The 23,781-nt window shown below is 39.1% G+C and overlaps 1 protein-coding gene across 1 annotated transcript in view; it reads right to left on the bottom strand.

Annotated features, from left to right (window-relative positions):
* Positions 1-23,781, bottom strand: part of b3glcta (beta 3-glucosyltransferase a) — a 134,211-nt gene that overhangs the window by 76,903 nt on the left and 33,527 nt on the right. Inside the window, exon 3 of the mRNA XM_041812761.1 lies at positions 15,426-15,465. Within this exon, the coding sequence (XP_041668695.1) occupies positions 15,426-15,465 (40 nt within the window). The remainder of the gene's footprint in view (positions 1-15,425; positions 15,466-23,781) is intronic.

Raw genomic sequence — 23,781 nt, 5'->3', positions numbered from 1 at the left:
CCTCACTCTTTCAGTATTCCACTGAGGCTACCACAAAGAAGAAAAAAAAGGCCGTATCGGCCTTGAAAGATATTGGATGAAATGAGACACAGGAGAATTGTGCCTCCTTTTCTCTCTGATCTGATGCTTCTCTCAATGCATGGAGCTACTCTTTAAAGGCTAGCCCATCTGGTCTATAGCAAAGTCTTTATGGAGGCTTTTAGTGTGCTGTAAACTCACTTCCTCATCTTCTCTGAATTTTAAGTTAAGAGGATCAAAATGATTAAAGAGAAGAGGGTGGAGAGCTTAAATGTCAGTATTTCAAGTCGGAAATTGCAAGAGCCTCATGTAATACCTAAAACATGACAAGGGATATCAGCAAACTGACCATCAATGAGGCAATCTGATAGCATAAGAGGCTTTTGAGGATGGTAACAGCAATTTAGTTTAAAGAAAAATGGAAAATAAACATAAAAAAAGCAAGATTTTGTAAGATGTAAACACAGTGCAGGTGTACAAAAACCCCCTCTTGAAAATATACCATAACTCATTCACCAAAGGGGAATCAATCAAAATCAACAATACTTGATCAAACAAATAAATACCAAATCAAAAAGACAAATTATTCCTTATGTAACACAGGCCAAGGCAAGGTTAGTGTATTTATAAAGCACCCTTCATAGAGCATTTCAAAGTCCTTTACAGAGTTAAAACTGAAAAACTGTAACGTCTGCATCAGGAAAAGAGTTTTTGACCTTTTGACTGTTGCCTCTAAGCAAACCTAAGACAACAGAAATACGTACATGGGAAACAGAAATAAAATCATGTTAAAAATAAGGATGTGTGTGGTTATTCAGCTAAACACTAAAGTCAGAACCCTTGGCAGACTGCATTAGAATTAAATCTTTCTAGTTTAGGTCAGTTCAGGCCCACAAGTGTGGTCCAGTGTTCTGTTATTCAAAGTGCGGGCTAGACAAACACATTCACACACATTCACTCCTTATTCACACACTGATAGTAAAGGATAAATCTTAAAAATTTATCAGGGGTATTTTGCTGTATTTTTTGCGATAATGATATAAATCACGATAAAAAATGGCACCATTCAACACAACTTTTTTGGCTAGGTAAAATGTATCAAATGGGTTGCTTAACCACACCAGCTACATACAAATTAGGGCTGGGTATTGCCACTGATTGCCTGAATTGATTCAATTCTGATTCTGAAGGCCCCGATTTGATTTTATTCTCGACTTGATTCCATTCAATATCGATTCATGTTGGGATATTTTAGTAAAAAAAACCTATATTGCTTCTACATTTAAGAGATTCAAAGAGAAATTTAGTTGGAAATAGTACAAATATCAGGGTTTGCCTTAAAATTTACCCTAAACTATAAGTATTTACATTACTATTTCACCTCCATGCATGTTGCTCCATGCATCCCATCCCCTCTTTTGTCCAGTTTGCCTCTGTCTTGTAGTGTTTAAACCCAACATGCAGTCTGATATCCTCTTTTCAGTCTGGAGATTCCTTCAGTAGAGCAGAGCTGCCAGGCTCCACCATATTTGTTTTTACAGAGATAAGTCACTTAATGCAAGTCCAAGTTGAGACTCTTGGTGTTAAATTAATAAAAATAAAAATAACTCAATCTGATATATCATTTGTAACTAAGTTTGATTAAGTCCATGATGTATAATTACAACAAAGCTTATAATATGGTATTAGTAGTAATAGTCACATTTTCAGATAGGACATACAGTGTTGTGCTTTAATGTTTATCTGTCCCTCTACCATACACTTCTGTCTGTCTGTTTGCCTGCTGTCTGTAAGGTGTGTACTATAGACACACACCTATGCACCTAAAAGACAGAACCCACAGTGCTGATAAAAAGAAACATGCATCATGTTATTTAGCTATAGGGCTGGGCAATATGGCCTAAAAATCATATCACGGTATTTTTCTTGCCTTTGATGATAACAGTATTTTATCACGGTATTACAAAATTAAAAAGAGATAATGCTTTTTAATCCAAATTCAAGTGTTATTAACCCCCTTCTCCCCTTAAAACAAACCTTTGATGGCATACTCAATTTAGTTGCGGTACAGCCGTCAGACTTTGAGAGGAAAAACATGTGTTTTTGCCTGCTAACTAACACTGAGGCAGATACGATGATGTCATTAACAAGCGTTATCGCGATTGGTGGGTAGAGTCCAAATCTCTACCATAGGCTAAATTCATATCATTTATACCGTCTACTGCATAAACCACACACTCCTATTTATCTATCATATTATGTACATTGTATGTTGTTGTAAATATTATATTATGCTATCTTTACAGAAAATCTACATGAGATGCAATTTTATTACTCATATATTTCTAAATATTAGACTAAGTGCTCTGTTATTTTCTCGTGTAAACGGTGGGTCTGTGCGTAACTTGCGCGGCTGTGAAATGGAGGAATAGGGGTTAATAAAATAAACCACACTGTGCAAATTACTGTTGTCTGTTCCACGTCCGATTTCCTGTAACCAAACCATTTCCAGATAATGGAGGTAGCTCCTCGTTTAGCAACAAACTCATCCTCTATTTCAACTCAGCCTTACGCCAAGTTTGCTACACTTCTGCATGTGAGTTACAAGTGCTTCGCAGTTGATGAAGTACGTGTGCGTGACGGTCGCAGACACACGTCATCAACCATAGTTTATCATTATTGTTGGTGAATGCCGTTTTCTCATCGTGGAAAGTTTTTTTCACGGTATATTGCAAATGATAACATATCACCCACTCTAGTAAAGGCTACTATGCAGATTGGCCTTATCAGCTAAATGCATTCACACACATTGACACATAACACTGAAGTAGCAGAGGGAACAAACTGTGATGAAATTTCTAGCCCAAAGACACATCAGCGTGTGATTGTAGGAGCTGGGGATCAATCCACATTCTGTGAAGCAACTTCACAATTGGGTCTGGATATGAAGTTAGTTTATTACACTAATCTGCTAAAAATGACATAAAAACTTTCAGTAACTTCAGTTTTTCTAGAATAGCTTTAGTCATCCCTTTATATGAAATGACAAGTCTTGTATTTGCAAACTGCTAATTTATAACTAGTGCTCTCAAACTAACAGAAAAGCATCCTGCTGACTTCTAATAATAAACCATAGTACTCACTGTGAGTCTTGTTTTAAAGGATTTATAAAGAAATGCACACTCTGTAGATGTGTGCCATAAAATATCAAACAAAAATTATCAGTATTTTTCCAACATTGCAACTAATGATAACTCAGTTTGTTTCTAGAGGTTAAAATTAAGTAAAATCAAGGTCACATATTGTGAAAAATATGTGTCCTTAACTTGTCCACAATCCCCCCAAGAATCAGAAAACCTTAAGAGTTTTGAGGCATTAAACAATAAAATCTTTTTGTGTGTTTTTGGAAGAAAATATTTCAAAATGATGTGATCTCTAACAGTCTAAATTGCACAAATATGTGATTTTTTTTCCCTCTAAAATCTAAGAATTGTTTCAAAAAAGCCTAACAAATTTGAGTTTTCTGAAAAATTGCACTGAATTTCATTGTTTACTAAAATCTTTCTTCCCCAGCCTTGGCAGCAGAAAGAGATCTGGCATAAAAAAAACATCTGGAAGCTTAAATCCTTGGCTCTAACTATAATTGTCATTCTTGTCTAAAATACCACAGTAGTTACCTCTATTATACTCCCCTCACTCATGATTTCAGTCATTGTCGTTGTCAGTGACTGTTCTCTAAAAACTTTTTCATCCATCCCCTCAAGAGTAGAGACTAAGGAAGCTGAAGTCTTGTCGGTCACGTGTCTTATAACCCATAAGATCAGGTGGCAGTTTAGCTCAGTTTGTATAGCGGGTTGAGGATCGATTTCCAGTTTTGGAGTCATTTGGTGCATCACTTGTGCCTCTCTCTCCCCACATTTCCTGTTTCACTTCAGCTGTCATATCCAAATAAAGGCAAAAAGCCCTGAAACAATCTTAAAGCAAGAAAAACAATAAGATCATCCAAATAATTTCAGTTCTTGGGTAGAAGCATGCAAATGTCTTGGCTGGTCTTACAGTATGCGTATATGAACACTGCATTAGGTCTAAATGGGTTAATAGTATCGCATTGATTTCTCAGCAACCTTGCTTTATAGTGCTAGCCATGTCATAATAAGATATTTTTAAGGCTATCAAACTATTAAAATAATCAGGATTAATCTCAGATCATGTGGCTGATCATGATTAATTTCTATTTTTGTTGCATTTTGAAATTCCACTGTTATGCATTTTAAACTGATTTTGTTTCATTTTTAATTTTTGTATTGTCTCTAAGGGTAACTGACCTCCTGTCTGGATACAGACCTGCTTTTATTTTAATAGAAAAAGGAACTCTGGGTAGATTGAAAAACCAGATATGAATAGAACCACAGGAGCAGGAACCTCTTATGGGCTAAAAATGGAATTAGGGGACAGTAAAAAGGTAAATGTTTGATATCACAAGGTGCAGATGACTTTTGATTTGTCCACTGAGCAGACATTAAGGAGCAGTGGTGGACTTATTTTACATCAGTGTGGCTGCAGGGAGATCCTGGTGTGTGGCTAACCAAAGCATGCTGTAAGGGTAAATAAACCACACAATTAAATGTGATTTTAAAAAGTCCATGTGCCATTTATGACTCTTAATCACACTTAATGCATGAATGCTGACAGCCCCAGATAAGTCTGAAGTTTAAAAACATGCTATTTGTCATAGCTGCGATACAGTATTGGCTAAAACCCTGCTATTGTTATCAGGTTTAATATAAGGAATGAATAATGAAATACTGGTACCACATCATCTCCGTTTCTAGGTGTACGCTGGGATACAGTGGGATGAAGTAAATATCTGCTCTTGAATATAGATTGTGTGCTCTCTTGTAGTGGCCGGGCCCTGCAGCCTTGTCAGCTCATTGACACAAATCAATAGTGACACTTCCTTAGAGCGGAAAGGCAGACGTTGCCAAGTGGCAGAGGCTCTGAGAGCACAGTGACCTGTAGGCATTCCTGCAGCTCTGTCATTTCCATCAGTGTCACAGAGCAGGTGTGTGTCGTCACCGGAGCTGTCACTAGAACGCTTCATTTCAGCCCGGTGCACCTTCAGTCCCTCGCTTATAAATAAACCCCACGTCTATGGAAAAGGCAATGGATGGATCCCAACTGTAGGCTGGATAGGGACGGATAAGTTTTGGAGGGCAGGGACTTTAAATCCAGCTCAAAGTTCTGAGAGGAAAAAGGAGAAGCTTTAGGATCGGATCAATAGTCCAATTTCAATGACAAATGTCTGCAAAAGCCGAGAGGGAAAAGATTCTGCAAGAGCAACCATTAGGGGCAGTTGTGGGAACAATGAAACTGTCACCACAGATCCCGAGCTCTTCATTGCCAGCACATATTCAGAGATGACAGAGGATGTCAATAGCTCATTTCCATCGTGGGCCTGCCTGACTCCCCATCCAGCAGCTGATTGTGCTCATGTAAAACCTTCCACACTCCAGTGACTCACATCATTGGACTCCCCGAGACGAGATGGCACAGAATCATCCGTCTCCTGAAAAATTCCCCTCCATCTCTCCCTTCCTCGCATCCAAATCGGGGCGTCAGAGAGACACATTGCACCAGAGAGAATTGGGTTGCAGTTTCCTGACCAAACTAACCATGACCGTCACAGCACAAAGCACCAGGATTTAATAGCAAATCCACAGACATCCAGCGATATTCAATCTGGTAGCCTAAATTCAATATATGGCCAACTTTTAAGGCTGTTGAGTTTGATTTAGCCATAAAAAATAATCTACCTTCCCTCAAGGCAATCATCACAGCCCTGTGTATCATGCAGCAAGTGAAACGATTTTCTATCAGCCTTCTTTTCATATTAATACAAACTTTTAATTGCCTTGTAGAGGATCAATTGAGAGCTGAGTGTATTTAACTTTCAGCTTATGGCTGAAAAGGTCAGTGTCATAAATATCTCAGTAACACAGAGACAGAAAAAGAGAGGAGGAAAACTAAAAAAAGAGAGAGAGATGCACTACCATTGCCAAAAAAGAAAAAGTAAATGCGAGAGAGGTAGGAACAAGGGGAGAAGCCACCTGAGAGAAAAGTTACCCTTCTGTAAAATTTTCCTAATTAGAATTCTGTCCAAGCAGCAACGCAAAAGCACACATACAAAACAATCCAGCGGCCCTTAGGTTGGAAAAAAGAGTCTCCAACCTGCGATAATCACACTCATTAAAGGTTCTCAGGAGTTCATGACTCCGCGGACACTCTGCTGTGGACTAATGAGCGCCGAACTCAACCCTTAAACCTCACTTAGCATCAATAATTCAAGAAACTAAGGCAATTAACGCAGGATGTAGTCCTGGTTTTTGCTTATGAAACTCATTCATTACCCGTAATAGTATTCCAAAAAATTGAATGAGACACCACTTGATAATAACATTTTTAGCTGTAATTTCTGAAAAGCGGTACTTTTTAAAAATGAGTGTGCCCCGTGCAGCGATAAACTCCAGCAACATTTATGACATTTTGGAGGATTTATGTGCACCGTAAAGTCATCAGGCCTGTGCAGAATAATAAATGGATGAAGAAGAAAAGCAGAGACAATCGAGTCAGCTCGCCGCCAAGCATGTGTGAGAAAGAATTAAGGAAAAGTAAGCACACAGGGAAGGTTGGAGGCAGCATCTTGAGAGCATTGTTCCTCCTTGAAGAGACAAAGCGTGCCCCCTTTGGTCTGAAGACGCTGGCTTGGAGCCACTCCATGGAAATAATAAATCTGCAGAGGGAAGAGTGGAAAGCTCCTTTGTAGGGCTTCATTATTGTTGTACTCATAGTCTGATTTAAATTCTGGCACACCTTCTCTGCTCTTATGCTTTTAAGTTCAGCATTTGTATTCCAAAGTTGCCCTTGACCCTCAACTTTTTAACAATATGTAATCTGCGGTTAGGTGGAACATTTTTCTTCTTCCATGATAAGAGCCAAACCTACAAGTCATTCATTCTCCACAGCATCTGAACAAACATCTGACTTCAGTGATATTCTCCCAAAGTAAACAAGCAAGGATTTATCTCTAATTTTTTATTCTTGACAGTTACAAAACAGTTCAGCAACCAAACTTAGGCATTAAGAAACCAGTCACAGCCAAAGAAACTATTGGAAAAAAAGAGAAGAGGATGCAAAAGTACAAACTCTGTCTCAGTAACCCATGCAGTGATGCTGCGAAGAGTTGTCTTTCTTTAAAAGTTAGGAGATCTAACCATTCTGCTTCAAAATCTCCGTCTGAACCAGGGCTGGACATTACTGGAAAAAGACTTTGCAATAGTTTATTTTGGAGATAAATACACGCAATAAAAAAATGTGGCAAGTTATTCCAAATTCAACCCCTGTTTCCAAAAAAGTCGGGGCATTGTGTAACATGAAAAAAAAATCAAAGATTTACAAATCCCATAAACTCATATGTTATTCACAACAGAACGATGTGAGCATATGTTGCTCTAAAACCTTTGTATACTTTTCAGCATTGATACTGCCCTTCCAGATGTTTAAGCTGCCCACATCATAGGCATAAATGCAACCCCATACCATCAGAGATGCAGGCTTTTGAACTGAGTGCTGGTAACAAGCTGGATGGTCCCTATCCTATTTAAGAAATTCAAATTCAAATTTAGATTAATCTGACCACAGAACAGTTTTCCATTTTGCCTCAGTCCATTTTAAAAGAGCTTTGGCCCGGAGAAGCCGGTGGTGTTTCTGGATCGTGTTAACACATGTCTTCTTCTTTGCATGATTGACCTTTAACTTGCATTTTTGGAAGGCATGGCAAACTGTGCCAAGAAAAAAACAATTTCTGGAAATTTTCCTAATTTCTGGACATTTCCTAACATAAAATTTCTGTTCTATTGACATCAGCTTTGAACCTGAACTTGCTAAGCCTTTATTCTTTGGTCCAGTTGAGTTTTCCAGCTACAGGTCTTGGTTTAACAATACAAATTCAGACAGAAAAAAGTATTTTGTTTTTTCTTGTATTACCCAGAACAAGCAGCTACAGTCAGTTTGACAGTTTGGAAAGAAACTTCAGTGCGTTAACTTCCTAAAGACATCTTGTTGGTGCTTGTGCTCCAGATGGTTCAAACACAGCATTCAGTTTTATTCTGGTATTCCCGAGTAGGAGTTTTTTGTTTTTTACTAATTTTACCTGAAATTCTAATGGATGAATAGTCACCAAATAACCTAACAAGCATGACTTTGGCCTGTGGGGGAAAATCCATGTTATAGGAATCAAACTCCACACAGAAAGACCTTGTCTGTCAGGGATCTGAACCACGAACCTTCCTGCTGTGAAGCAACCACTGCACCACTATGCAGCTCAAACATTTTGATAGAAAATCTTCAAAGAAGCTGTCGGAACAAGACTCAAACTCATATTAATGTATCATCATGTTCTGTTATGGAGTATTTTCTTATTTGAATTTTTGTTTCCTGTATTTTTTTTTTTTTTGTCATTTATTGTTGAGCTTGTTTGTTTTTCGATGTGTGGGTTTGGTTGATTGCTTTAATTTCAAAGGTGTACAGTGTATTAAATAAGCCTTACAGTAAAATTAGTCTTTCATTACTGTCCTCTGGGTGAACAGCCATCTGGATGTTATTCAAATCTGGCTCCGTTAAACATTACAGTAGAGGTAAGTTCATCATTGCTTTAAATCTACTTATGTAAAACACTGAGCTTGGCAGACAAGACATCATAAAGTTTCACTGAGGTTAAACTTTATAGACTTTTCATCTTATTAAGAGCTGTTCTTTACATAATGCATGACTTGAATGTTTGCCACATGTATGTAGAAGTGGAGGAGAGGGTTTTAACACTGATATGATCTGAGAGAGCTTTCAAAACTTTAAAACTGTGATTGGAAAAGTTCTTTACTCACATTATCATTCATAACTGTAACTCATCCACTGTTATGCAGTGCATATTAAATATCATTTTATCTTCTCTATTCTTTTCATATACTACAGGCCAAGAGTTTGAACATAAAGTCAACTGACTGAACTGATAGCTTGAGGCCTCACATGATTTTATCATTTAATTTATCTGTATATGGTAATACAGAACTAAATGTTGTGTTGATCTTAAATATAGACTAATCTAAAGAAGAGGAAGAAATACAATAAGAAAAAGAGGAAAAAGGCAGAGTGGGAAGATACAATCAGAAAGGAGGAAGAGGAAGAAGGAGGACAGAGGAGTAGGAGAGATGAGATGAGGAAAACAGGAAGCAGAAACTGAAAGAAAAGAGAAAAGACAGGCAGAGGAAGACGGTGGAAAAGGAAAGAAGCAGAACATTAAGGATAGGTAGACAAAGAAGTAGAAGGAGGAGGAAAAGAGGAGGGTGAAGCTGAAGGAAAAGGACAAGAAGAGGAATAAGAAGGGAAGAACAGGAAGGAGAAGGAGAGGGGAGAAGAAACAGGGAAGAAGCAGAAGAGAAGAATAGAAAGACGGAGGAGCAAAAGAGGAAGGAGAAAATGAAGGAAATGAAAAAGAGCGATTGATGAAAAAGGAGACAATGAACAAATTCAAGAAGAAAAGAAGAGACTGGTTAAGGAAAAAGAAGCAGAAGAGGAAGACATAATGGGAAACGAGGAGGAAGAGAGGTAGAGGACAAAGGAGGAGAAAGAAGGAGCAGAAGAGACAAAGTGGTGGGGAAGAAGGAAGAAGAAGAAGGAGGGAGAAAAGGGAAAGGAAAAAAAAAGGGTAGAGGAAGAAGGAGAGGTTAAAATGAAACGGTAGGAAATAAGCAGAAGAGTAAGGATAGGTAGACGAGGAAGAAGAGGCTGACAGAAGAAAACAAAAGACAGGTAGAAGAAGAAGCAGAAGAAGAAGATACAAAGGGGAAATGAAGAAGAGGAAGAGAGGTAGAGGAAAAAGGAGGAGGAAGAAAAGAAGCACAGGAGGACAAAGGAGTGGGAGAGAAGGAAGGAGATGAAGGAAAAGAAAAAAGAAAGGTAGAGGAGGAAGGAGAGAGTGAAAAATAATAAAAAGAGGGAAGAAGCAGAAGAGTAAGGATAGGTAGAAAAGGAAGAAGAGGGAGGAGGAATAGAGGAAGAAGCTGACAGAAGAGAAAAAGAAGAGGAATGGGAAAGGTGGAACATGAAGAAGGAGAGGGGGGAAAGAAAGAAGGACAGACTGAGCACCCACTGCAGCCAACAGGAGGTGGGAACAGAGCTGCACTTTTTAACCACCTGCCCTTTATACAGACAAAAGGAATTCACCAATATGAATGATGAAGAGACACTTCCTTATGTGCTGGAGCACATTATGTGAGACGTGACCAAAAAAAGAACGGACAACACACCACCGTGACCCTTGCACATTTAGAAAAAAAAAAAACCAAACATAGAATTTCTTCATTTTTTAACAATCTTTTTAGATTTTTCACACTAACAATAATCCTTTTTTCTGTTATTGATATTGTTCTTAATTTGTACTGATGTTTTCCATGCCAATAAAGCCTGTTAACTTAACTGAATTGAATGATGAGGAGCTGAAGAAAAGAGAAAGAAGAGGAAAACGAGGGGTTGGAGAAGATGGAAAAGAAGAAAGCAGAATAAGACAAAGAAGAGGGGTGGAAAAAGAAGAGGAGTAGAGAGGAGAAAAGAGAAAGGAGGCAGATAAGGAGGAAGAGCAAGAAAAGAAGTAAAAAAGAAAGGAGGAAAAAGAAGAATAAAGAAAGAATAGGAGATAAGAAGTAAGATTGATGACAAGAAGAAGAAGAAAAAGGAGAAGAACAAAGAGAAGCTAAAGAAGAAGAGAGAGAGGAGGAAGAAAAGGAGTAGAAGAGAGGGAAAACATGGAAAGAAAAAGAGAAGAAAGCCTAGGAAGAAAAGGAAGAGTAGACTAGGAGGTGAAAGGAGAGGAGGAGTAGAAAGACAAAAAGAGAAAGGAGGCAGAAAAGAATAAGAGAGAGAAAAACCCGAGAGAGAAGCTCCAAATGAAGAGTGGAATGAGGACGAGGATGAAGATGTGGATGAGAAAAAAGGAGGAAGAAGGGAGGAGATTAAGAATAAAGAGAAGGAGAGAAGAGGAAGAGAAAAGATGGGGAAAGAGGAGGAAAAAATGGAAGGGAACAAGAAGGAGAAGGAGGAAAAAAAAGAAAACAACAGGAAATAAAAGTTGGTCCAGAAGTGAAACAGCCAGGTGCTGAGAAACGAGTAGATGAAGAGACAAATGGAAAACAAAGGTCTTTTAAATCATTATTTTTTTTAAATTCAGTGTAGCATGCAAAGAATCTCCTCTAAACTTGTGCAGCACGAGGCTACTGTATTTCTGCCATCTTAAATTAAGTGTAAAAGACTGTTATATTCAGACTTGTTGCCCTGGGCACTGATGAAAATGTTCTATCTGCATACTTTCTTAACTTTATACTGCATAAAATGCAGGGATGTGTTTCTGTAATAGGGCTGTTATGAATGATTTCTGTTCCTGAGGCTTTTCTCTAAGGTTTAGATAGCTGCGCTGATGAGAGGTTGAATTTAAAAAAACACTTCAAGCAGCACAACAGCCAGTGGCATCACAAGGTTTTCCTTTTTAACCACAAAAATGTGTGATTTGTCTCATTTAATCCAGACTTTAATGAGGCATCATTCTGTTTAGATTTGCCTCCTTTATTCCTCCCTGACATGTTGTTTTCAGCTCACGTCCAAAAGCTTCCCAAAGGTCACCGACACTTTTAAAATAAACAAGCCCGTACCACTATTTCATGTCTGCCACAATGTTAAAACAATAAAAGTCTGACTTTCCTTTGCTCATCTTTTGAATCGATGCCCACAAACAACACTCTCAGCAGGAGCAAGCAGCTTCTCTGGTGTCACAAAGGGAAACATTGTGTTGGTGCCAGATAGTGAGGCTCTATTTTTCAGATAGCTGTCTGTTTGTATTTCCTCTCTGTGCTGAGGTGCCAAATGAGAGCATTATGAAGTTGCTTTTGTGTGTCTCTGTGTCCACGGTGACCCAGTTGAATGAACAACAGGCAGAGGTCCAGAAAATAGGCTCCAAACTCCTCTGCAGGCTCCCCGAAAAACAAAAAATCACTCTCAGTCTGTGATTGTGTGAGCGCTGTGAAGCGTGAAAGGCATGCATGAGATCTTTTTATTTGCTCTACTTATGAAAGTCCTGGTTGCTGTCAAATCGATGAAAAGATGAGACTATATTTATGGAAAAAAGATCGAAGCAACTCTGAAGATTCAATTTTCATGGCAGAGCTCAGACAAAGCCCTTTTTATTGTTTTCATTTAACTGGATAGTTTCACACAGTCTGACATTTTTCATTTCAACATTTAATATTGATGATTATATCGGGTGATAATGGATTTCAAACCCTCGAGCGAACAGTTCTTTTAAACTGGAAAACACGCTGTAATAGTTCAGCCCTTTGAATGTCGTCCAACATTACTAATTAGTTCCACTGAAGCAGACTGATCCAAATATCAAACAACACGAGGAGAAAACATGAACCGCACCAAAAGCAGCAGCTCTGGACACAAGTACAGCAAATATAGCAGCTTTAGAACTCATTAAACAAATACAAATATGGATACACATGTAAAATATCTGATCACACCTCTAATTACATCCCAAAAATTATAGTACAATAATGAATTTAATGAGGGTTAGCGTTAAACTCATTTGGTACTCGGTAAAATTAATTAATAATGAAACATTTTTGGGAGTTTTTGGAATATTTAGTCTAAGGATGGAAAACTCATTACACCATATCCTGCCATACCATTGGCCCAACCAAATGATAATTTCATCACATAATGTTTCTTCAATCACTGATTAATATAGATGCATAAAGTCAGATTATCATGCAAAGCTGTTAAGACAGATGGTTTTATTTTCAAACTGAAATCATTTTTGGCAACAGTGATTTAATTATAATATCACACCAGTCAATCTATCCATATTTTTTCTCTCTACTATTCATGTCTGCTAAAAATCACTCTAATACTGTTCCTGGAGGAGGAAAATCATTAATAACACCTTTAATTGCTTTAGGCGATTTATAACTGTCAATGAATATAATTAAGGAATCAGTGAAATACTAAGTTGGACTTGCCAAATGTTAAATAATGACTTTTTTTTTTTTTGTTAAGGATAAATTAAGGAATAAGTTATTCCAACTTTGGGAATCAAAGATAAACTCAGGATACATTGCAATGTGAATTGAAATAAGATACAATACCATAAAATACGATGATAAAATATGATAGGATGACATACCATATGATTCAGTACAAGATATAAGATACAATACGATACACTGAGATATACAAAATAATATGATACGATGACATACAATAAAATGAGACCCGATATGATGAGAAATCATACGATGAGATAAATGATACAAGATAAGATACAGCACCCTGAGATATTATATAATGGGATTTGATGAGATATGAGAAATTAAACTAAACAATAAGATACAATGGGATATGATATGAGATGCGGTATGATGAAAACAGCACAATGAGAAATGATACAATAAGATATGCTACGACAAGATACAATATGATGGGAGACGATATGATACAACACAATACAAGAGGATACGCTGAGTTACAATACAATAAGATATGATGAAAAGTGGTACGATGAGAAACCATACAATACAATATGATACACTGAGAAACAATATAAAACAATTTGAAGAGAAATGTTTCAAAACAATATGACACCAAGATATGTTACAGTTAGAAATGATATGATGAGATGCAATACAATATAAATCAATAAGAAGCAAGGTGACAAGATGCATTGATACGCTATGATATGAGCCGAGACAATACAATAAGATATGATATGACCTGACGCAAGACTATACCAGATGATAAAAGATGAGATGATTTGAGACGACTTAAGACAATACAAGGTGAGAAAAGACGAGAAGGGAAAGAAAAGACAAGACAATAGGGCAGGATACGTTACAACACGATCCGATATGACATGAGGCGACACAACATGTTATAAGAAGAGCTGAGCTGAGATGATATGAGTGGCTGGACAAAGTCTCTCTTCAGTGTAAAACACATGAAAGCTCACTTGGAGTCTAAAAAAAAGCACCTGAAGGACTCTCATCGGTGTGAAATAAGATTTTAGGGTCTGAAAATCCAAGATTGAAATTTTCGGCCTCAATTCGAAAAGATTTGTCTGGAAGAAACCAGACAACATCATCACCTGTCCAATACCACCCCAACAGTTAAGCATGGCAGTGGAGGCAGCATCATGCTGTAGGGGTGTTTTTAGGCAGCAAGGACTTAGAGACCATCAGAGTTGAGGAAAAGCTGAATGGAGCAAAGTATCCTCAATGAAAACCTGTTCCACCGGGCTCAGGACCTCAGACTGGTCTGAAGGTTCACCTCCCAACATGACACTGACCCTAAGCACACAGCCAAGACAACACAGGACTGGCTTAGGGACAACTCTGTGAATGTCCTAAAGTGGTCCAGCCTGAGCCTGGCTTGAACCCTACTGAACATTTTTGGAGAGACCTGAAAATGGCTTTCCACCAACGGTCCCCATCCGACCTGACTGAGAGGATTTGCAAAGGAGAATGAATGCAGATTAATGAGAAAAAATGAAGTAAAACAATGTTAGCATCAGGCTAAAGAGATCTTTGTTTTTTTAAAGATATATTTTTGGGCTTTTTATGCCTCTATTGATAGAGGACAGCGGACAGAATCGGAAACAGGGATGAGAGACTGTGGGAGAGACATGGGGAAATGGTGTCACAGGCTAGACTCGAACCTGGGACGCCTGTGTATATGGGGCACACCTCAAACCACAAGGCCATCTGTGGCCAAAAAGAGATGTTTCTGATAACAAGGTTAAAAAAGAAGTGGAAACATGTCGAGTGTTGCAGCCATGTCTTTCTGAATTTAAAACTTTGCTTAATGTTGTAATCAGTAATGAAATTTAGTGGATGTTACTGAAAAAAATACCATGTGAGAACTCTGTTGTAACATTATGAAACTGATAAGCATTTTTTCCAAGAAAAGAATCAACAGGTATTGTGCTTAAGATTAAGAGCCAAAGGTTCACGTTGTTCTGGTATTATCAACCAACAGATTCATAAGCAGGAGGTTATAATAAAATTAGCTGAAGTTCTTGCTTTTGTGTGGAAAAGTATTTTGTAAACATCTGTTTTAAAGGTGCAACATAAGCCATGTTATTATTACTATCAGGACTTACAGCACTGTGTAATTTATTTCAGGGTGTCTGCATTCCTTGTCCCATTAACTCAGCTGAATATTTTACTCTCCTGTGATTCTATTTGTACATATTTTGCTTCTTCCTACTTCTGCTAATACAATAAATGAATTTAAAAAAAAAAACTTACCCAGTTGGTTGTTGTGGATAACGTGCATATCATCTTGGCTCTGCAAAGACAGAAAAACTTTTTAATAATTACTGAAACAAAAAATATATTCCAACACGTCTGGAAATGATGGCCTACATCCACTCTTTTTGTCTTCTTAAATGATGCAGACACTGTCAAAGAATGGCTCGTGTGAGGATGATCCGTTTCCGTTAAATACTCCATTTCCTCCTCCTAAACGCTAATTAAGACTCAGTGATTCTAAGTATGGAAAGCCCTGTGGGTTATTTGGAGAAATAATGGTTGATACCCCATGTCATTAGTCCTTCCTAATTGTGTGGGTTTTGTGCCTGCAGCATCTAAAGCCCAGCACATTCGGCTCAATTAAGGCGTTCAACACTGTTCCACCTCCAGAGCTGTCAGGGTGCGCAGCGGACCATGGAGGGATGAGTGAATCAATCGCAAGCTGAGCAAACTTTGAAGAGCTGTCTTTTCCCCCCAATCTTTCACGGGGGAAACTTTCAGTCTCAGGAGAAGGCGAGGATGTGCGTGTTGTGGCTGCTTCCAGAGCTCGAGAGTGGCAGAGTATTAATAGATAATGACAAAGCCAGGCCGCTTTTTGATTTATGACTTTCACTAAGACTAACAATCATTTCACTGGCAAGCTGTTGCAGCCTTCATAGAGCTTAACTAAGTCATAAATTCAGTCTCAGTGGGTGTGGTGCAGTCATGACAGCGACTCACTGTAGTTTGGTGGCAGTTTGTTTGTACCAGTCAATATGTAGCTCTTCACATCTGCACATTTAGAAAATTTTCCATAATGGAGAACAAACTATTAATTTAGAAAAACCCCTGCTTCCCGCTGCTGTCACAAATGCACATCATTTCTGCTGCTTTTTTGCACATTTCCTGCATTTTTCATCTTTCCTTTTTTATTCATCAAACCCTGAATCCAGCGTTCTGACAACAGCAATTCTTCAGATGCAGAAATAATAGCAGAAAGTTCCCCAATTATAGCGATATGCACAGCGTTCGCTCGTGGAGCTCTCCGTCTTCTCCCATTTTTCAGGTGATCAGAGTTGGAAGCAAATATATGCACAGGCAGACAAGATCATATCAGGGTGATTTAATTCAGTGGGTACAAGACATCAGCTTAATTGGACTCAGTAGCATTAGTCATGCCCAAAAGGTTTCTGTCTCATCTTATCACACACGACTCCTCTGAAATCATTTCCGTAGCTGAAGAGAGAAAGCACCTCCAGGAGAAGAAAAAAACATGCATCTCTAAACCCAGGAGAATCTGACTGGGTATCAGATAATTACTTGCATGGAATCTTTATGAAGGTCTATTTTATAAAAATAGGTTAGCATAGAGGTGAAAGTGGTTAAAAACGAGGACTCAAATAATCAGAAAACAAATGAAGTTGTGTAGGAGCTCCTGGAGATTAAAACGTAGCTGTGTCAGACGATTGGCAGGTGCAGAGTTTCTCGCTCCGTCTCCTCCAGCAAAACTCAACTCTCTGCAGACAGGAAACAGAAAATCACTGCGCTGACACTGTCAAACAAAATAAATCAAAACCTCCGGTGTAATGAGCTAAATGGACGGTGAAATGTTGCTCATTAAACTTATTGTGTGTGAGGAACTGTTTGTAATGTGTGCATGTGTGTCTGCTACATGATTTTACATGACCCTGAATAAGGCCTAATGTCTCATGACTTAATGAGGCTGTAATGAGAAATCTGTAAATGCACTTCAACTGGAGATACTCCAGCACTGTAAGGCATCAATTTGTAATGTTCTGTGGGTTTCAGGATCCCCTTTGTAAGAGTTGTTGTTGAACAGGCTCCCTTCATTCATTTTAATTAGACTACTATTTTTGCACCACAGGGGTAACAACACAGCTGCCTGCTGCAGAAAACAAAGGGTCATCTGCAAAGAAGTTCAGCCAGGCAGGAAACATGCTGCTGCACAATTATAGTACTGTGCATGACTTAATGTTAATGATGAAATTACTGTTATTCTACAGAATGGCAGAGTAGAGATGGCCGTTTTCAGGTCAGTTACAGGTCACAGGTCACAGGCTCTTCCTGAGGTGTTCCCAAGCTGAATGGGATTTAAAAACCCTCCAGAAAGTTCTGTGTCTACCCCATTCTCCTCTAAAGTTGTCACAATACCAGAATTTTAATTTGGTGGAGCACCATTGTCAAATTTCTCTCGTCATAGTTGAATCTGCCCCACCAATGTCACATTTTCACAAAGCCGAAATCCCGTCTGTACTCGGCAGTGAACCTGCATGTGCACGTGAGCGTAAACGCTCTGCATTGTGTGACTGAGCTTCAGACACTCAAGCTACAGGAGACAAAGTCTTGAAACATTTCAGGCAAAACATTCTTCCTCTCTACTATATATCCGTGCAGGTTCTGCGTATCTCTTTGGATTCACCTGCTCCCACCATGACCCTCACGCATGTGGGCAACATAGTGCGCTACCTTAATGTCTAATTCGATAAATATTCCGTTAGCATTCTCGTCTTTAGTGACAAAACATCAGCATGCAAGCGTGTGATTGTGAATACTGAGCTTCAATCAGACGTACCACCTTACAGGAACTAGTAACAGTATTTATAGCAGATTTAAAACATGTAAAAAAAAATTCTTTGCACCCACTTACAAGGCAGAGAAGGGGAGAGAGGCAGTCTTGCAAAATAATTTCAGTTTGAGCTGAGTAAAACAGTCACTGATTTTAGTTATTTATTGAATAATTCATAATTCCTCTTCTCTAAGCCTTGTGTCAATAGCTGTCTCCATCCTATTGAGAAGGACTCTGCAGAAAACCTTGCTTGGGACAGATAGAAGACTGATCCCTTGCCAATTGTCACAATTTTTGGTGCCACCTTTCTTGGGGATTTTGACAATAAGACCCTTGGACCAGTAAATGGGGATGGTGTTACTGTTCTAGATGTTTTTAAAGAACCCATTCAGCTGCTTGCTCATGCTCTGATGTAAAGATGTTGCCATTCTTGTTCCTAACATGGGTAGCCTGGCTTGTACATTCGCTCCAGAGTTGCTTGGTGATCTTGTAGACTGTGCCCAGATTACCATAGGCTGCCGCCTTCTCAACTTCACTTGCCAGTTTTTCATAATAAACCCTCTTGTCTCTCCCGGCACTCCTCTTCCCCTCTTTGTCCTTGTTTTTATAGGCCATCTTGGCTTTCACAAGGAGACATTGGGATTTGGTGTTCAGCGTCTTTGTCTTCAGTTGTTTCCTCTCTTCAATTTTTTGCCAAGTGTTAGCAGAGATCCATTCTTTGGCCCTTTTCTGTTTGAGGCCCAGTACTTCTTGTGCTGTTTCTGTGTACATGGTCTTAATAGCATCCCATTTGCTATTTATGGAGGGTTCTTGTTCTGTTGCATGGGTAGAATCTAATATGGTAGAGCAGTTTCTGAGTTCCAGCACAAACTCCTTGCTGTTGTTCGGATACTGGAGTTTAGCAATATCTAGTTTCTTCTGTTGCTGGCCATGGGGGACCGACTTCACTGACTTGAGCTTGTTATAGCAGCGATGGGATAGGATAGTGGTCACTATAGGCATCTGCACCCCTGTATGCTCTAACACCTGCACCATTCACCAATGATGATGATGTGGTCTATTTGGCTGATAGTCCTACCATCAGTCGACTTTCAACTGAGCTCCTGGATGTCCTAATGTGGGAAGATGGTACCAGCCATGACCAGGTTGTTGTCCATGCAGAAATCAACAAGATGGTCACCATTGCTGTTCCTTTCCCCACATCCATGGGTGCCCATTACCCTCTCATTGTTGGAACTGTCAGTTCCCTTTGTCATTCATGTCACCAGTTACGAGAAGCATGTTGCGTTGGGGTACCTTTGAAACAGCCATTTGTAGCTGTCCATACCAGTCTTCTTTCACCTCATCTTCATCCTTGTCACTTGGTACATAGCACTGCAAGATGGTGACTTTGCAGAACTTTGAGTTGAGGCATACTCGAATCAGCCACTCGCTTTTATTTCTCCTTGGTTTTCTCCTTGAATACGATGATGGCTATGCCATGTGTGTGGATGTACTCATGGCCAGAATGGAGGATGACAGATCCATGACGTCTTCTTCCTTCATGTCTGAGCAGATGTTGGAGTGCTTCTAACTTCTTCATCTAACTCCCATCCCATGCTCAGCACTGTTGGGTTGAAATACAAATCTTTATGTTTTTTCTTCAAAACTTTAGTACTTTTGGTACTATCAGACATAAAGCAACAGATATATTGTCAACAGCACATTGGCATTGAGGAAGTGTTGAAGAGCTACATGCCTGAACTACATCAACTGGGTCCGTATGATGTCAAGGAAAAAAGGCTCTACTCCAAGCACCCTGGAGGTCCAAACTCCTCATCTTATCTCTAGGGCCTCATCCACATGTAGGTGTGTATTGTTGAAAACAGATTTCCTGTGCATTTTGACCTTTTGTACACATACAAACAGGGTTTTAGATAATTGAAAACACCTCTTTAGTAAAGCTCTTTCCAGGGTGAAGATTTTAAAAAAATCTTTTTACAGTGTAGTGATGTGTAGACAAGGAATGCTGAGTTTTGGGCGTGTAACATTGAATTCTGTGCCAGGTTCTTCTCTGTCTGATGTCATTGCTATGTTAACACTTTTGTTTGCCTGGATGGCCACAGGTACAGATGGTTTTAGAAGAGACTTGGTTCAGGTTGGTGAGACAACTCTGTAAATGAAATGGTCATTGCAGACAAAAGAGGAGAACATTTTTGCATGTCAAGGACTTTGTTGCTGTCTCTGAGTGAGCTGTTTCACCTGCACAGAGAAGAAAAGACCACTGTTTACATGCCTCGCTCTTTACAGCACATAAAAGTACACTTTTGTGTTTTCATGCGGAAAAATAGACTTTTCAGAATGTGCAGATAGGATGATTTTTGAAACCACAGAAGAAAAAGCTCCATCTTAAAAAAAATATCTGCCCATGTGTGGACTAGACACAAGGCAGAGCCCCGCCACCATCCTGATGACTCACTACGACCACTTGTATCTGCAATCTCATATATTCAGTCCCTACTCAAATCTCATGGCCATCGGTGAGAGCTGAAACAAAGATCGACCTGTAATTTGAAAGCTTTGCCTTCCAGCTCAGCTCCCTCTTCACCACGACAGTCTGGTGCTACGCCTTCAATACTGCTGATGCTGCAGAAATCCACCTGTCAATCTCTCAGTCCAGTCTGCCCTTACTCATGAAGAATACCCTAAGATATTTGAAACTCCTTCACTGCACTTTTTTCAGTGGGGAATAAAATAAAAAACTTCAGGAAGAGCAGTTGACACACTGCAAATCAGCCCTTAATCGTGCTCCACTTTTATCTAGCATCTTTTCCACACTCGCAGCTGTTGTTTCTCATGATAGTGGCTCATACACTGACTCAACAAATGCCAACAGCCCCACAGGAGCCCTCTCCTTCCATAAAAGTTAATGGGAGGATATCTCCGGTAACTATTCTTGTTACCAGCAGGCAAATATTCTCTGCTCTGGTTGTACCAAATGATGTGTTTTAACAGTGCAGGCAAGTAATGTGATTCTGCCTGTTGTCTGTCTCCACTGGTTTCTCCTTGCACGTGCTGTTAATGATCAAACTAATATTTATTTGACATGCAGGTTTAACACTGCATTTACTGAAGTACATCCAGATATCACTTTTTTTGGTCATGGCTGACCTAGAGGAAAATCTTTGTTGTAAAAATTCAAATGCGACTCAAATTTTGTTTTCAGTTATGAGAAGTGAGCCAAAATCTAGGATATTTCCCTCACTGTGTGTCTTATACGTCACAGTGCTAGCAGGAGAGAGGAAATGTGTGCACTGCAGGCAAAGGGTGAGACGAGCTGTTGTGTGCATTTGTATGTGAGTTCATAACAAGCTCACAATTGCTTCTACTGCTTTTATGTATTTGAGAGATAGAAGTCATAGTGCTCTAACTACACAGTGACAGTGTCCAACAACAGGCCGATGTAAAATCTCTTTATTCAAAGGAAGAAATACAGGAGTGTCTCATAAAATTTGAATATCATAAAAAGCTGTTTTTTTCCTGTGATTTAAATCAAGAAGTAAAACTGCCCTGGACTCTATTCCTCTCAGCTCTTCCTCCAGACTCTGAGAACTTGATTTTTCAAATGAAATTCTAAATTTACGTTTATCTGAAAAACAGGACTTTCTCTCCTTTGCCCAGGTGAGAAGCTTTTATCATGGCTGTGGTTCAGGACTGACTCGATACTAAGAACAGGACACTCGTAGTCCATTTCATGGACCCTTCTGTGTGGTGGCTCTTGATCCACTCGTGCGCAAAAGACTTGAGACTCGACTCGGACTCGTGATTTGGGACTCGGGCACAATCTTCGGTTTTTAATTTTTCCATCATGATCTCTTGTCCTCCTGTTATTTTTTGCCCCTTTCCTCCCCTTGTGTTTGACAGTTCGCGTGCCTTTTGCGCAACACCAAAAGCCACTCTCCTCTCTTCCTCATCTTTGTTCATGCTACAAATGTTGGTAGACTGCAGACTTCAGGCTTCAGTCTGCTGAGGGCAAAATTTTCAGAATACCTAAACTCGTTTCTCCTGCAGTACAGCTCCCCTCTGACCATAGAGGATCAGCGACAGCGCTGTTTGAGTGTGTGCGCTCCAGCTGTGTGTGTCTGTGTCTCCCGCGTGAGTCATGGGTGTGCGCAATGTTAAAATATGATTTGGTTAATATTTCCTTAATATCATATGTTTACGGGGAACAAATTAATGTTAGAATCTCTGCATTGCCGCTTATTGAAAATGAACGGACGTAAAAGACGACAGGAACATTAAAACTTTAAATACGGTTCATCGAGGCAGTGAGAAATAGAGAGAGATAGATACAAGGCTGTAACAGATAAGTTAGTAACTAAGGAGTACAGGAGATTTCAGCTGAATAAAGTCGAATTTAGCTTGATTTTACCAATATAAAGAAATTTACACCATAAATGATGACAGAAGTTTCTTAAGGAGAATGGAGGGAGAAATACTCAGCATACTCTGTTGAACATGTGTCTGAATGAGAACTGGAAATGCTCATTGAGTTTTTATTTTATTTCAGAATAAACAGTTCATTAACAGTTAGTGTTTTTGTGCTAGAATAAAATTACTACCATTAAAGAAATATATCAAATAACAAGAACATTTAATCTCCAATGGCTCAGTGTCTGTCTCTATCAGTGAAGTCTGACACATGTCTCTGTAGTGTTTCATATGTACACAGAGAGGAGCTTTATTAAAAGGAGGGCTGATACTGATCATGTTGATGAAGGATCTTATAGCAGAGGTACATATGATATATAGCACATACATTCCCATCAACAGAACTGTGGCTAGTGAAACACTAAGTGGCTATTAGCCAATAGTCACATTGACTGGTGTGAAAAAAAGTTAATGTCAAGCCCTGTTCATATGTAAGTGTACACATGCGCACTCCATGGCGAGCTGGCCACAGACAATACCCCACCCTACTGATGGTGATAACAGTCCAGGATTTAAATTCCTCAGATAGAAAAATGCAGTGGTCTAAGCAGACTGGACATCAGAGGCAGATGATAGAATGCTCATTACAACCATCGGAGACTTGAGACTTGAATTTGACTCGTGGCCAAAGACTTGAGACTTGACTTGGACTTGCAAAAAATGACTTGTGTGCATCTCTATCCACTGACTCCAGCCTCAGTCCACTCCTCGTGAAGCCCCACTATGCTCTTGAATCTGCTTCGTTTAACAATCCTCTGAAGGCATCCCTGTTGCTTGTGCTCCTCTTTTAACCCCCACCAGCCAGTTTTCCATTTTGACACAGCCTGATTTCAGATTTATCAAATAAAATAAAATAAATAAATTGTTAGTAGCAAATCATTACTTGCAGCTCTAATTAAAACCTTGTTGCTTATCAGTGCAATGCTTCAAAACTAAACAACTGCTGCAGCTATCTATATTAAGTCTTGACACTTATTTTTATGCTTCACTCTGTTTCCAAGGATGGTTTCCTATTTACAGGGTTTATAAAGGATATCTGGCATTAAATTTAACACTTTTTAATACCTTTTCAGCACTCTCCTGATATATTTTAACACCCATTGCATCTTTAATTTCTAACCCATGTCATAAGTGACACAGTCATGTACCGTTAATGTTTTGTGCTGCTGATACAATAAAGTAGCTGTCAAGGGAAAGTCAGACTTTTTTGGTCAAGTATCCAAAACTAGTTAAAGTTATAATACAGCAGTAGTTGTCACTTTAGTGTTGCAGCTGATGGGCTATAGATCATTATAGCTGAGTTAATTTGATCATTTT

The sequence above is a fragment of the Cheilinus undulatus genome, linkage group 2 (assembly GCF_018320785.1).
Source record: "Cheilinus undulatus linkage group 2, ASM1832078v1, whole genome shotgun sequence".
Lineage (NCBI taxonomy): Eukaryota > Metazoa > Chordata > Actinopteri > Labriformes > Labridae > Cheilinus > Cheilinus undulatus.
Note: the sequence above shows the minus strand (reverse complement) of the source record. Positions and strands in the feature narration are given on the sequence as shown.